The sequence below is a fragment of the Gallus gallus genome, chromosome 7, assembly GCF_016699485.2.
Source record: "Gallus gallus isolate bGalGal1 chromosome 7, bGalGal1.mat.broiler.GRCg7b, whole genome shotgun sequence".
Lineage (NCBI taxonomy): Eukaryota > Metazoa > Chordata > Aves > Galliformes > Phasianidae > Gallus > Gallus gallus.
In genome coordinates this window covers 16615758-16630699 of record NC_052538.1, presented here as the reverse complement: position 1 = coordinate 16630699, position 14942 = coordinate 16615758, and the positions used below count along the sequence as shown (strand labels likewise).

Here is a 14942-nt window from a genome sequence, read left to right as displayed (position 1 = left end):
TTACAGGTTTAAATGCATAATACACTAACAAGAAAAAAGAAAATGAAAGAAAGATATATTCAGTCTTAGATACTAGAATAAAATTAAGCAGACATGAATACACAAAGTAGTCCATCTTCAAGTGATTATTTCTCTCAGTTCAGAAATTCAGAAAGGGAACCTGAACTGTAAATCAAAATGACATCTTTGACACAGATTGCCTAAGCTTTTCTTACTGCATTTGTCTACACATCCTTATTTCCAAGTAATCCATGTGAGAATATTTGTCCTACAACTAAGTAAGGCCAACTGAGAAAGGCATATTTTCCAGAAGCCAATTATTCAGATACAGAGATGTTTTGCCTTATACGTTGTCTATTCAAAAGCAATAACTGTGGCTTGATCTAGACATACCCAGAGAGACATTCTTTGCAAAAGTAATTATTATAATTCACTGTTCAAATCTACACAGGAAAGATCAGCCGTGATAGTAAGTAAGCGTTGACTTGCCTTTGTCTACTGATAATTCCCAAAGAAATCCAAACATGTATTTACACATTATGTACTTCTACCTCAGGCTTTACTACCAATTAATTCACAAACATCTGCCATGAATATATTCCTGTTACATTCATAATGTTCTTCAGAATGAACTTTAATTTCCTCTAAATACCACATTAAGCACAGCAAATGGTCCACTGAAGATTTTAGGCATAATTACATGCATTAAGAATATAAATATTTTCTTGATTCCCTATGATTTAACATTTAAGTTACTAATTGTAACAAGTCATTGGCAAAAAAGTGTGTCAATAATGTACGAGTACAATCTTCCTTCCCTTCTTTTTCCGGTGGAACAAACTGACCTCTCAAACTTTCCTCACAAAAGGAGACGAAAGCAACTGACAAAAAGAAATCCAATTCACCACTGCATTTATCTTCAACTTGGAATGAAAGGTGAAAATTCCCAACTGACATCATCAGTTAGATGAAATAAGAGTTCATCCATCCGTGAGAACTCCGGTGAGCGCTTGCAGTACGAGGTCAGCAAATTCTGCTCAGCGCCATCCCATTCATCAGAATGTTGCAGGAAGGGAAGACTTACACCCTGTTTTCATCTAGCATATTGATAATGAGAAGCAACGGAATCTACCATCCCTCTGCTGCTTGTGATTCATCTCCCAGGCGCTATTAGTAACTTTAAATGAACAAAACCATCTTTCAAACAGCTCCTGTATTATAAGGACAAGACCAAGACATTAAATGGAAGGGAGGAGGGAAGGAAGGGTCACAGATTACATAGATACGTATGTGCTTATGGATATTTATGCACTGTGGTTATGGTCATTGTATCAACTAATTCATTATCTACTGCAATAACAAACCAAAGCTTGATGCAACTCTTCTGCATTAAATGGTACTGATACAACGACATGAAAAGGCACCTTTATTTTCATAATTGCAATTACTTTTGCTCTTAAAATTGCATTCAGTTTCAAAAACTAACCTAATTTTCAAGTTGACACACTTTAGCGACAGAATTCAGACATCTTGCAGAACTTACAAAAGCATCCTTTGAACTGAAAACTGGAAGTTCAAATGCAGCGGACATTGATACTGACCTATTGTAAAAGCTGCCTTTCAACTGAAAATTGGAAGCTCAAACACTGCAGGCACTGATACTGACCTAAAGATTTTGTCTTCGTATCACTGAAGTCAACAGTCTGTGTGAACTGAACTATAAATAATATTCTTGTGGTCAGATATATAAATCACAATACCATTACCACTACAAATTATTCTGTGCTGGAATTCAAGATTTGGAGCACTAACAAAGGGATGAATGAATAGCTATCAATTGCAGTGGGTCAATCTCTAAGGACCAGAATTGAATCATGCAGGAAGGGTAATGGAAGAGAATCCTGTAATAATGTTCACTTAACTGTATTATATTGTATTAACTTGAAGATCTCCATCTCCAGAAGTGAAAATGCCATAAATCATATATATACACATATATAAATATATATTTAAAACAAGATCTATAAATATAAATGATACCTCAATTTTCCTTTGAAATCTCCTGCTACCCAAAATGACAGATGAATAAGCTAACAACAATGAAGTTTAATTCAACTTCTTTCTCACATCTCTGCAGATACCAGCACCAGAAAGATAAAATCAAAGCTACTCGTTGCTTTCTGAAGTTATATTCATGCTACAGTAGCACACACAAATATCAAGGATATTTTTGTTCTACAATACCTTGTTAGAAGGTCATAGTCAAAATATTACATAAAGATACATTTAGTCTGAAAGAACAGTATTCTTAGTAAAAGCAGGCAATCATTTCTACCTAGACTGAGAACACCTGCAAAACAAAAATGTGAGTGTAAAGGAAGCTATTCCAAGCCCGTGTCAACAGTACATGTTGCTGATCTTGGACCATATTGTGTCATTGATTTTTAAGTAGAACTTGAAAATGATTTCATTGATGGCTCCTTAACAGCAGTTGGCTACTTTATTTCTGCTGACAGGGGATTGAGAAATCAATTCTGTGAGAGACAGTGCTAACAGTTAACACTGTATTCAATAGCAAAGCCAGGTCATCGCACAAAGGTGAACTTACCAACTGCACACAACATGGGCTTACGTGAAGAAAAATGATAATTAACAAGTCTGAGCACAGGTGTGAAAAGGCAGACAATCGAACAAAAATCTCAGATTTAAGAATTCCTGGCTGATACAGACAGACAAGTTGTCTTTTTTTTCCACCCCCATAGCTTTTACAGATTTCAAACTATGGAGTTACAACTGGGAAAGCTTACTGATAAAGCAGACAATTCATATTTATGACATAAGAAGAATGACTTCCACAATCAATTAGGTTTCATGAAGCACATACCGAAATCCCCTTTGATGGCAACAGTAAGTTTACACAGGTCACACGGAGATTAGTCTCTCTGAAATCAGTAACTTCTCCGTAGCTTTCATATTAAGCTTACTGTTATATTCAGCAAACAACTCAAGGAAAAACAAGCTCAACTAAGATCAATACTATTTCTTCTCTTCCCTTACCACCTTCTTCTTTCCCTAACCTCATATAGCGTTTTTCCTCAGTAGATCTTAAAGCGTTGTAAAAAAAAGTGGAAAGAAATGAAAAATGCAATTCAAGTGCTAGATGTTCTGTTCAACTGGGGAAAGAAAGCAAGTAGAAGGTCTGAAAGTGATATGCTTAAGAAAGCTTTCAGTATTTTTATTTGAATGAAACACAGAACTTTCAAAACTCTCCTCAGTTAAAACTCTTAAGAAATCCTCAAGCGTCTTAAAATTCCTCCAAAAAGGATGAAAAAACAATAGAAGGAAAATAACCACGCTACCTGCAAATATCAAGTTTTTTCCCTTTTAATTCCCCAGTTTTCCTTAAAGGGACAATGACTATGAGCACTCAGAAAACAGAGGACAGCCATTTGTCGTGAACCTCTGGCGCAGAAAGAGAATATTAGCTATGTCTAGCATTTTAATGCTGTATCATGTAAAAAAGACAAATCCTGAGAAGGTTTGTATTCTCTCCCAATTTATGGAGGCAAACCAATTAAAAAAAAAACTCTTAATCCACTCTACACTGCCATCTCAAAAGACTTTTCTGCCCCAGAAAGAGGAAACACAAAATACACTCCTAACAGAGAATCATAGAATTATCTAAGTTGGAAAACGCCTCCAAGATCATCAAAGTCCAACCATAAACTTGAGCTACCACTAAATCACATCCCTTAGTGCCATGTCCACACATTTCTTATACATCACCAGGGACAGGGACTCCACCACCGCCATAGGCAGCCCTTTCCATAAATAAATTCTTCCAAATATTCAACCTAAATCTCTCCTGACACAACTTCAGACCATTTCCTCGTGTCGTATCCACTATCACCTGAGAAAAGAGACAGACACCTTCCGTGCTGCAACCTCCTTTCAGGTACTCGCGAAGACCTTACACTGGGTTATTTGCTGCAGAGAGGTGTAATCTTAAAGTGTTTTGCTTGTTAGAGTCTTTTTCCCCACCAATCACACATATAGTGAGAGGAAACCATAAGGAAGTCATTAACCACAGTTAATTCTGCAGGACAGTATATAAGCATAAGCACAGGCCTTGTCTGCAATGCAAAATAGTCAAGGAAAAGAAGACAAGAAAAGCTGTAGAGGAGCTAATCACAACCCAGTAACTGAAAATCTAAGCAAGCTCATCCAGTCAGATGGAAAAGTCAGAGACTTGCTGTTATGATCTTACAACTGCACAAGTCTATTGGTAGGAAATGCATAATCAGGCCTCAGGACTGATTTACCAGGAAAAGAAAATCAACCAGGCAGATCTTTCACAGACCTCTACCCTAAAAATGTCCATTTTACTAAGGTCTACTGCCCACCTTACAATTCAAGCATAGAAGTCACAAAGGAAGACGAAGAAGGAGATCCAAGATCAGCAGGACTCAAAAGACCTGATGCTCCACGGCACTTCCCTGGGAAGATTCTCCGGTGACTCTAGAGAGCAGAGTTCCTACTTACATCCTTTGTCTCCACAGAAGCATTTTATTTGCGCTTCTCCCTTCTGTTCAGCCACCCATTTCCATGAAACAAAAGAATTTAATACCTTTGAAACCTCTATTGTTGTTGACAAACTCAGCTGAAACTGGCCAAGTGTAACAGCTGTTACTGAGGTTAGAACCGGCAGAGCAACACAACTTCAAAACCTTGCATTTTCTGTGCTTGTGTTCACAAAGAAAGGCTAAAATCCCCCAAGGAATGACAGGAAGTCTAAATTACAAACACAAGATGACAAAGTCATTTTGACAGCTGAACTACAAATTAAATAATGGTTAGGAGATTGAAGGGAGAGGAAAAGAAAAGGGTAAGAAACAAAGGCTGAGTAGAGATCAACTAATAATGGAGATGTTAAAGTTCTAATTGATTTAAATGGCATTTCTAGATTTGAGATTTTAATTTACTGTCTCCCTTCATTTTAGAACAATCTGATGTTTTCTGTTTTCAAGCACATGCCAACTTCTTGTAGCTATAAAATGAGTAAGAATAGGTCTCTTGTGCAGCGGTAACTGTACATATCCATTAGGGTTACATGATGACCATTAAGAATTTCAAATGCACTTTGATTACATCTTCTTGCCATCAAAAAAAAATCAAACCTGTTGAATTTTTCCTTAGCACAGTAAGAATTATTCAGAGAAGCACACGTAAAACCTGGACAAAAACATTTCCTCTACAAGGAAGTAAGCAAGAGGAGCACACAGACTTGGACAGAACAGCATTATACCTACCTTATTATCTTCTCATCCTAAAGCAAAATATAGCCTCTGTCTGAACTTCTAATTTGCTATGGACAAGATTTTTGTTTGTCTCTAAGATGAATTAAAAATGCAAGATGCTATTTGAAATTGTAGGCATAAGCTACACTGCTCTTCTAAGCAGATGCAACCATATATGAAAGACAAAAATCACTGCCCATGTGTTCTCAAAGTCGGGTTGATGTGTCAGGTGACCTTATGGAAAGCACATCTAATTTTCTCTCTGGGCTTTTATGAAGGACTTCAAATTGTCCAACGTTAGCTGTTTTTTTTCTCACTTATACCAATAACGGAATAGAATACTTCTAAAGCCAGACAAGAACTAGTTCTTCACCAACAGAAACTACCAAGGAAGTGCTTTTTCATCAGTGCATCATGGACAGGGATATTTGATTTAAGATCCTATTCAACACTCAAAACTAGCTATGGCCAAAAAAAAGTGTTTCAATATTAATAAACTAAAATACCAGCACTGATGTGACAACTTTTTTTTAACTGCTATCTAAAAAATACAGGATAAACGAGTATTTTTTACTTCATAATTACCAACCACAAATAGTCTGTTCTCATATTGAAATGCTGTTGTAGTAATTAGAGAATATGCTTTACATTCCACCAGAAATATCTTTAGAAGATTCATGAAATAAAGAAAAATTAATAACTAGACTACTGGCAAACTGTAGCTGACTAAAAAGTCAAGTGGCAGTAAAATAATCATTTGCAAAAATATACTTGAAGCTGATAATTATTATATATTTCTAACCTACAAAAAACCACCACTGTTACCCTGTGATAATTGCGCTCATTTAAACAGCTTTCCACAACTACATTCAAAAAGGAACTTCAACTAGCAGTCTTCATTTAACATGCACAAAAAACACCAAGTGCAACCAGATCAAGAAGGTACATTCACTCGGTAGTGACACTAGGAATGCTGGTATCGCAGTGGAACTTAATAGCAAGAGTAATTTGGAAGCAACTGATGGACTTAGAATTCTGACAAAACCCCTGATCTAAGTCTGATGAAGCACTATCAACTCCAGTATAGTAAACCTGCCAGCAAGAAAATTACAGTTATATTTTTTTAAATGACAAACCTTCCCCCTTCCCCTCGCCCCCCCCCCACCTTGGCAGGGGGCACTGTTTAAGGTCCCTTCCAACCTTAGCCGTTCTCTTCCATTCCAATGACTTTACAATTGAAATATTAAGCTTTCAAAAAAATTTCAATACTTATTTACACTGAACAACACATGAAAATAGCAGTAGAGTTTTATATTACACATGTGGGAAACCATTAGCAAAATCCAACAATACAAAAATTTGAATTCAATGCAGACAGTAATAAATTATCTGCTTTTATACTCACGTATTCAGGTTTCAACTTCTTGTCTCCTCCTCTCACAGCTACTTTTTCTAGCTTGTCTATACTCTGCGTGATCAGTTCTTCATCTTTAAGTCTAAGTTCCTCATGTATTATTTCAATGTCTCGAACAGGATCTACACTCCCTTCCACGTGAGTGATGTCATCATCTTCAAATGCTCCTAAAACAATAGAAAATTTAAATTATGTACTAAGCCAACAAGACAGAATTTGAAACAAACTATCAAGAATCACAAGAGTTTGCAATGAAAAAGTCAAGTCAGCAGTCTGTCTTACTGACTGTACACAAGCATTACAGGCAACATTTTATATCATACAGTTTTAGATTGTTAATTTATATATAAACTCCCAAATGCAAAGATTTATACACATAGGTACAAAGCACAGCATTTTGGCATTTCAGGAGAGCAGTTATGGCCAGGCTGAATGGGGCTCTGGGCAGCCTCATCTAGTGGCTGGCAATGCTGCCCACAGCAGGGGAGTTGGAACTACACGATCTTTAAGGTCCCTTCCAACTTAAGCCATTCTATGAGTCTATGATTAAGCCATCGTTAAGGGTTTTTTCTAATAAGAACAGATTAAAGCACTTTTCTGAAAATTGGTATCACTGTATCTAATGGTATCTTACCTACCAATAGCAAACAGCAGCCAAATTCAAAATTGTAGAACATTTTAGCACATATAGTAAATGACTGGTGGAAAGAAAACCTTACAAATCATCCTGGCAACCCTCACTGGCTGACCAATTTTATGCATTAAGAAAAAAAGAAGTTCTAGACAAAGAATTCCGAAGTTCTGAATGACTCTTAGTGTTTCCAAGGGAAACGGGGTTTAGGGAAAAAAAAGGCCTGAAATCATCTGGCAGACCTCTTCCCTGTTTCAATCTACTTTATCACTGTGGTTCTGACGGTGATTAGATAATGAACCACTCAGACACACAATTTACACAGCAGCTAATTTCATCGGCCTGATTTGAGGGTATGGTTTTTAGGGGGCCATCAAAGAAGCAGATGAAGGTGCATTTGTCATATATGAGTGACAACCATTCACACTATCTGAACAAAATGGTGCTGGCCCTTATTAGAAACACATGCTATTATCACATATTTAAAGTGCAGTTGAAGCCATAATTTCAAATTGCCAACTGGAAACATAAGGGTAAAACAACCAGATATTACTGAAGCATGTGTGCTGACTTCATGCCCTTCTGAAGGCAACGTGGCAACATAATTCAACTAGGGCTTAAATTATCAGATAAAAAGCATTAAAAAACATCAATACATATTTTAAAAATAAAAATATGAACAGTTTACTACTCATTCCTGGAACTATTTTCAGAGTATTTGTGCACCTAACCGGTAACTTTAAATATATGTCTCACAAGTCATTATGAGAACTTTATTTAAATACTACCAAAATGGAAGTAAACTGTTTTTTTTTTTTTTGCAAGGAAAAAAAAGGCATTTTTTGTACTAACTATAAAGTAGGGAAAAAAAGCTAAACTACAAACAACTCCTTAACTGACAGGCAGCTGAGATTCTTCGTTGTCACACACATCTTAAACTTTGGTTTTCTTTCTAACTTAGAGAAAATCATGGTTTTAGCAATAAAGATTTCAACATCAAAACAGATGATACACAGGTCTAAAATGTTGCTGGCAGCCAAACATCAGAATCATTTTCAGACAAATACACAAAAGCCTTTAAAAGAGCAGTGAGAGGAAGCTCCCTCCTTGCCCATCAGCTGTCGCTCTCCAAGAACGATCCCGGAGTACCCCCGCTACAAAGAAAAGCACCTCTGCAACAGATGCAATCCTGAGGCTGGCTGTGATGGGAAAACGGGCTGATCAGTCAAAAGAAAGCCTGTCACACTAACTCATACCAGGACAAAACAGCTAAGAAAAAGGCACATAATTGTCACCTTCCATAAACCCTATTTGTTCACATAAGTCAGCAATGGGACATTGGACATGTGAGTGCATACAGAAGAAAATAACATTCTACAGATCTGTTTAGATTTACAAGGAAATTCCTGAATAAAAAAACTTAATAAGAAGATATAACCATACAGATCAAAAACTCTTCTACCAGACCAGCTTTCTCAACAGATGAATAGTGTTTAGCTGGCTAAAAGAAGAAAAAACTCATCCTTCATCCTTGTATTAAGAAAAATAGTGTACATTGCCACCTAAATAACACATTCTCAAGTTGTTCACATCTTCCTGCTGCATTTAGTGGTTTAAAAAAAATAAAACACACTGTTTAAGTCAGGAGAAAAGCTCTATGCCTCAGGATCCCATATTTAAAACATAAAAATGAAAGGTGAATGGATTATTTAGGTTTTAGGGAAGCTGCCTTCCAAAGCAAAAAACAGCAGCTAGGAATATAAATCTGCTTCAAATGGTTTTATGCTCTCTGGGAAAAGCCAGTATCATCTACCACAAAGAAAAGGAATCAGTTTACCTCAGAGGTAGGAAAAAATAAGTGCATAAAACAGGTTTGGTCAAGAAAGTTCCAAAACAAACATCTCAGTCAAAAATTACAATCCCTAATTGAAACCTTTGAGAGCAAGAAAATAAACCATCCCAAAATGACAATGATCTTGTTCGCCAATGCATTTATAATGAGAAGGGCAGAGAGGACAGGGTGGGAGGAAGCAATTCTGCAAAGTCTGAACTATGTGAATAAGAACAGGATATTGATTAAAGCTAAACATACAGCCATACAGGAAGGTACATGGGAAACCATAATCAGTAATCTGTGGAATGGATTATGAGCTCTCTGGTGTCTAGTGTGTCCCACCAGAAGTACATTTCTATTAAAGGTTTATCAGCCTTTTCAGTGAAGTTGAAGATACTCGCCCCTTCCTTAAGGTATCCTAGCGAGAAGTCTTTTTTCAAATTCTCCCCAGAAAACACCAATGGATTTGCACTTGAGCTTGGAAGGCAGATCCCTTCCACTTCCTTTGACGTAAAAGAACAAGGCCCACAGAGTTGAAAACATGAAGCTTGCTGTCAGCAAGTCTCCTGTGGTAAATTCCTCTAATATTTTAGTGGCATGCAGAAACCGCTACCCAAACAAGGCAAGGATTTTACACAGGAATATATTAAGCTTAACTACAAAGTTACAAGAAAGGGGCAGCTTGGAAATCCCCACTGCCAACTACCCAGCACCCTCTTCAGCTGCCAGCAAGCCCAAGCGTAAAGGACTCCTCAGTTGTAGGGATTTATCCCTGGCTGCTTTCTTTGGACTGGCTGGGCCCACAGTGCCATCAAGCAGTGCAGATCCTTTTCCAGCAGCCAGGGAGCTTCGCATGGGCATCACTAACCGGGAGTACCCAGTTAGTGATGACACCTATCTACAGGTGTTCCAATGCAATACTAGGAGGGAAAAAATAGGTGTGAAGACACGTTAAAGAAGTAATGCGGTGACAGCTGGTTCTGTGCTTTGCTTCCAAGTGACACAGGACAGCTAAGGCTGGGAAAACAGGATGACTGCCTGAAGATGTGGAAGCCAGACTGGTTTTGTACTGGCGATGCATAGGATCTGCCTATCTGCCAGGTCCTGGCAACAGTGAGGCCACAGGCTGCATCATCTCTTCTTCACAAGCAAAAGTAATAACAGATAAATATGTATACGGCTCAGAAGTAATAACAGTCACATTTTTAACAGTATCATCTAATGGCATGCACGTTTCTTTCCATTTCTTTCAAGAATCAGCTTCAAAATTCTTTGACAAAATTTACCTCTCAGCCTCCCAAGATTTTTGCATTGCTTATGTTATACCTGTCAAGATCTGATGACTGTATGTTATGTATTCATCTGAACAGAACCACTACACTTAGTTACAGGCTATCATCAACCAATTCATTCTCTTGCTAAAATCAAGTCATCCAATTACTCCTTGACTAATCAAGGCTGTTTTGGCTTTTTCTTTTTTCAAAAGGTACTCAACAGCATAAACAGCTCACTTACAAGAAATGGAAAGGGGCTAATCAGCAGAATTATTGTTTTGCTGCCACAATTTGCAGTATTTAAATGTAGTTGCTGATTGGACTGAAAGTTTTATGATATAGCATATCAAACTAGTTTGATGCAAAAACCAAGCTGCCTATGGCCTGAACTTTATTGTTCCTATTTGCTCCAAGCTGCTACCGAAATGCTAAAATACAAATCAAAATGATACTACAGGACATATCTGATTCCAGTCCTAATTGCAATTATGGAAATTAATTAATATCTCCAAGATTAATTTACACTTGATATGTCAGTTGCTTCATTTCTTTAATTACTCTTACCCTTAAAATAAAATTGAACAAAATGTTAGGTGGAGCTTAATATTCGCCAAACAGCATTTTGGTGTCTTTCATTCATCTGTGAAAGGTAGGTGACTGCATTGGTTAATGCTATATTATAATTAAGAGGGATATTCATAACTTGATCAGAATCTGAGCTGCATCACAAGCTGAAACTCCCATTGGAATTTAGGGTAACAACCAGCTTTTTTGTCAGTGAGCTATAAAAAGGATGTTTAATAACACCACCCAAAACCAGATCGAGAGAATAATTGATACTTGCACTTCCTCACAAGCATACATTCAACGACTATTATCAAAAAGAGTTGCGCATCACAGTACATACATCACAATACGGATACGTACCCTGTTATAAGCCCTGAAGTAAATGAGCAGTGATACCTATCCGGCCATTCACTGGGGTAGGAATTGAGGAGTGAACAAAATGAAACAAAACAGAGTACCTTGAATGGGGGCTTAGAAGCAGAATATTTGAGCTATCAAAACAAGACCAAAAATGTCCAAAACATTAAGTTATAAATAATATCTCCATTTAAGCTTGTCTGACATTATCCTTGATATTATGAAGACTTAAATGGTAAAAAAGATACCACGATTTCTAACCGAGGTACATTTAACACTATTAAACTTCGTTGATGATATATTTTACTACACATACTCACAATTAGTAGGGCAAAGGAAAGCTGTCAGAGCCAACAAACTTTACAGATTCTTAAATGCAACACGCACTAATAAAGAGCCAACAAATAAAGTAGGTTTAGCATGTTTTCCCTTGCAAGCTAATTTCAAGTAAAATTAATCACCTGTAACACAAACCTAATATTCCTTAAGCAGAGCAATTTTCAGTTGAAGATGCACCTGCCTACATCTTCAACATAAGCAAAATCAACTACAAAAAAAAAAGAATTAAATAAAATGCTGTAGTAAACCTTGACTTCTGAAGAAAGAATTTTTTCAGACATCTTTTGTGGCTTTGTTTTGTGCCACAGCCCTTTAAGTTTTGTCTTCATAAAGCCCTAACTAGTTGTAATCACTCACAGTCTAATTGTGGACATTTATCTGCTTTTCTTATGCATAGAACATAGCTATTAAAGCTGAATGGTGATGGTGTGAAGTATAGGTTAAATTGGGTGAAATTAAAGCAAATTACTCTGGGATGTGGAACTCTGAAAATAGAAACCGCCAATGATTTGCAACCCTCTTGATGATCAGCTTCACAGAACCCTAAATGACAAGAAAACTTACATATTTTAAAGTTAACTAGATTTTTGTAAAAAAATAATATGTATAAATTTATTTAAAATGCAAGCAGACACAGTAGCAATAATTATTTTGTTTTACCTGCACCTTAGAACTACAAGAATAGGTTTTAATTCCCATTAAAAACACTTGTTTTTATTCTCAAGTTTAGCTGATTTCCAGTAACAGAAAAACAGTTCAGAATATTAGTCACAGCATTAATTAGTTCGAACACGAGGTTGTAGTTTATGCACACCATATGTCTGTACAGACACGGGACGGTAAAAGCAGCTGCTTTGGGCTCTCTCGACTGGTGAGGTATTAGGACTCAAATTCATTACTTACCCATACAAAAGACGAGCGGCTACATTTCCCCTGCTGAGTCCTAACACTGCACCAGTCAGGGGGTGCAAAGCTAGGCCCCCTCCCCAAAAGTCTGAAATCACAGTTGAATAGCAGTTCTTTCAATATCAAATCTATTGGGAGTATCTAACAAAAAAAGGCAAGTCTATTCCTGCACAGGCACACACACAATGAGAGCGTGTAGCAGAAATACAGGATTATAAATGACTGCAGTATCAACTTCTTGAGCACACAAAGAATTTATATTTGCATAGAAGTACTTGTCAAGTAGGTACTTCACCGAGTCAGGGATGAGAATGAAAACCTCCAGAGGAAAACCTGAAGCAAAGCAATTCACTTAAGGATGTGTAAGTTAGCAGACGAAACCACAATTTGGTTCCTAGTGGAAGCAACTTTAACAGAGAAAAGTTGTTACCACAAAAGTAGTTCCACTGAGCTGATCTATGAAAACTGCTCCAGAGGCCATATCCTTGGAAACCTGCGACAAATATTAGCGATTTATTTCTGATGTAAAATGTGTTTACCTGCCATTGCTCTTTCATCCCAGCACCACTGGGATGCAGTCAACACTCCACAGGCAAAACCTTCTACCTGCTGAGATTTGCTATCAACTTGGTCGCACTGGGTAAAGAACATTATTTGAAAGCTGAAGGAATAATCTTTGAACCCTTCGTGCCTCCATTTGCAGAGGGCTCACTCTTATTGCCCTTAATCACATATTTGAAATACCATCACTGCACTGTCCACCAAGTAGTGTTTGGGACACCTTGCAAGACACTTTGTTCAAGATCACATCATGCAGTAATTTGCATGGACTCATTGTCATAAGACTCCAGGAAAGGCAGCACTCGAAGTACAACTGTGAGACAGATGTCATACCACACAAATTAAGAGGATTCCATAGGAAAAAATAGACTCAGTTCCTATTTTTCCAAAACACAACTGTGTTAGTCGGAACAACAAGAGAAGCCTGGAATCCAGCCTGGATCACTGCAAAATTTCCAAAAACCAAAAAGACTGAAGAATGCTAATGTTTGGTGAGCGGTCTTGTTAGCCTGAGCTCAACAACATTTTGTTTTACATTCTAATGATGGAAAAACTTCTCTGTGGGTTCAAGTCTTGAAAAGAGAAATAAACAGTAACAAGGGAGTCTCCACAGCATCACCCTCCATACTCAGCATCATCCCCCCCCCAAAAAAGCACACTTAGAAAGGTTCTCCTACAAACCTTTGGACAGCTTCTTATACACCTCTGCAACCTTTCACAGAACACAATGTTGCTACTCAAGAACAGACTGGAACTCACATATCTGTGATTTGACGGCATCTACCATGTACAAAAAATGGCTCCTAAGGGCACATTCATATTACCTCCACCACCATCACCTCCATGATACATTTTATGTGCTTTTGCTGACTGAAGGTCAGTCTCTTCGGACTTCTCTGTATGAATGTGTCCATCTCTAGAGCATCAGCCTGAACTGGAATTCCTGGGAGCCATCATAACAGGATCTAATTACTAACAATTGCACTGTTAAGATAACATTATTAGGCAAGTCACAAACACCGACTAGCAACCATCAGCAGAAACCCACACGACAAGTCTGTTTATCCTCAAATGACCAGATACGTATTCTACTTACTCACGGACAGTTCATTTGGATCACAGACTGATTTTTAGCAATCATGCAGATAACTAGAAACACTTGAGCCTTCAAGTTTCTGTTGAATCTGCTACAGCACCGCATAGCAGTTACCATGACTCCTACCGAAGCACTTGGGATCCTTAACACTGCAAAGTCCATGTAGTTCTGCAGTCCTCAACACATTGGAGTGTTATTACTCTTTGTAACATAATGAATACAGAATGAACAGCTCAGTTCAGCACAGAACATAAAATTACAAACCTCCTGGAACCCACGGTGAAAAGTATAAAGAATTACTGAAAAATTATTTTAAATGAAGCAACTTCTCCTCAAAAATGTTTGAAGTAATCTTAAGTTATATAAATACCTAGACAAAACTCAGCAAGGAAAAAATCTCAGCTACGAGAGCTTAGTTATCCAAGCAGTTGCCAAATATTCACAAACTTAAAATTATACTGTTGTTACAATACAACAAGAGTACTACAAAAGGGTCAAACTTCTGTGCAGCGCCTTACACAACGCTATCAAAAAATTAGAGAATTTAGCACAGCGGAGAAGGCAACCTGTAGGCAAACAATGACTGGCCTATAAACAGAGTAGCTGCTTTTTTTTTTTTAAGAACAGGATTTATAAGGAGTTGCAAAGTCAATTTATGACATGCTG

General features: G+C 37.4%; 1 protein-coding gene across 2 annotated transcripts in view; it reads right to left on the bottom strand.

The window, feature by feature from the left end:
• OLA1 (Obg like ATPase 1) overlaps nt 1-14942 on the bottom strand; it is an 85535-nt gene that overhangs the window by 43002 nt on the left and 27591 nt on the right. For both annotated transcript variants that reach the window (XM_040703439.2, NM_001031254.3), the window contains exon 5: nt 6703-6878. In XM_040703439.2, coding sequence (XP_040559373.2) covers nt 6703-6878 — 176 coding nt within the window. The remainder of the gene's footprint in view (nt 1-6702; nt 6879-14942) is intronic.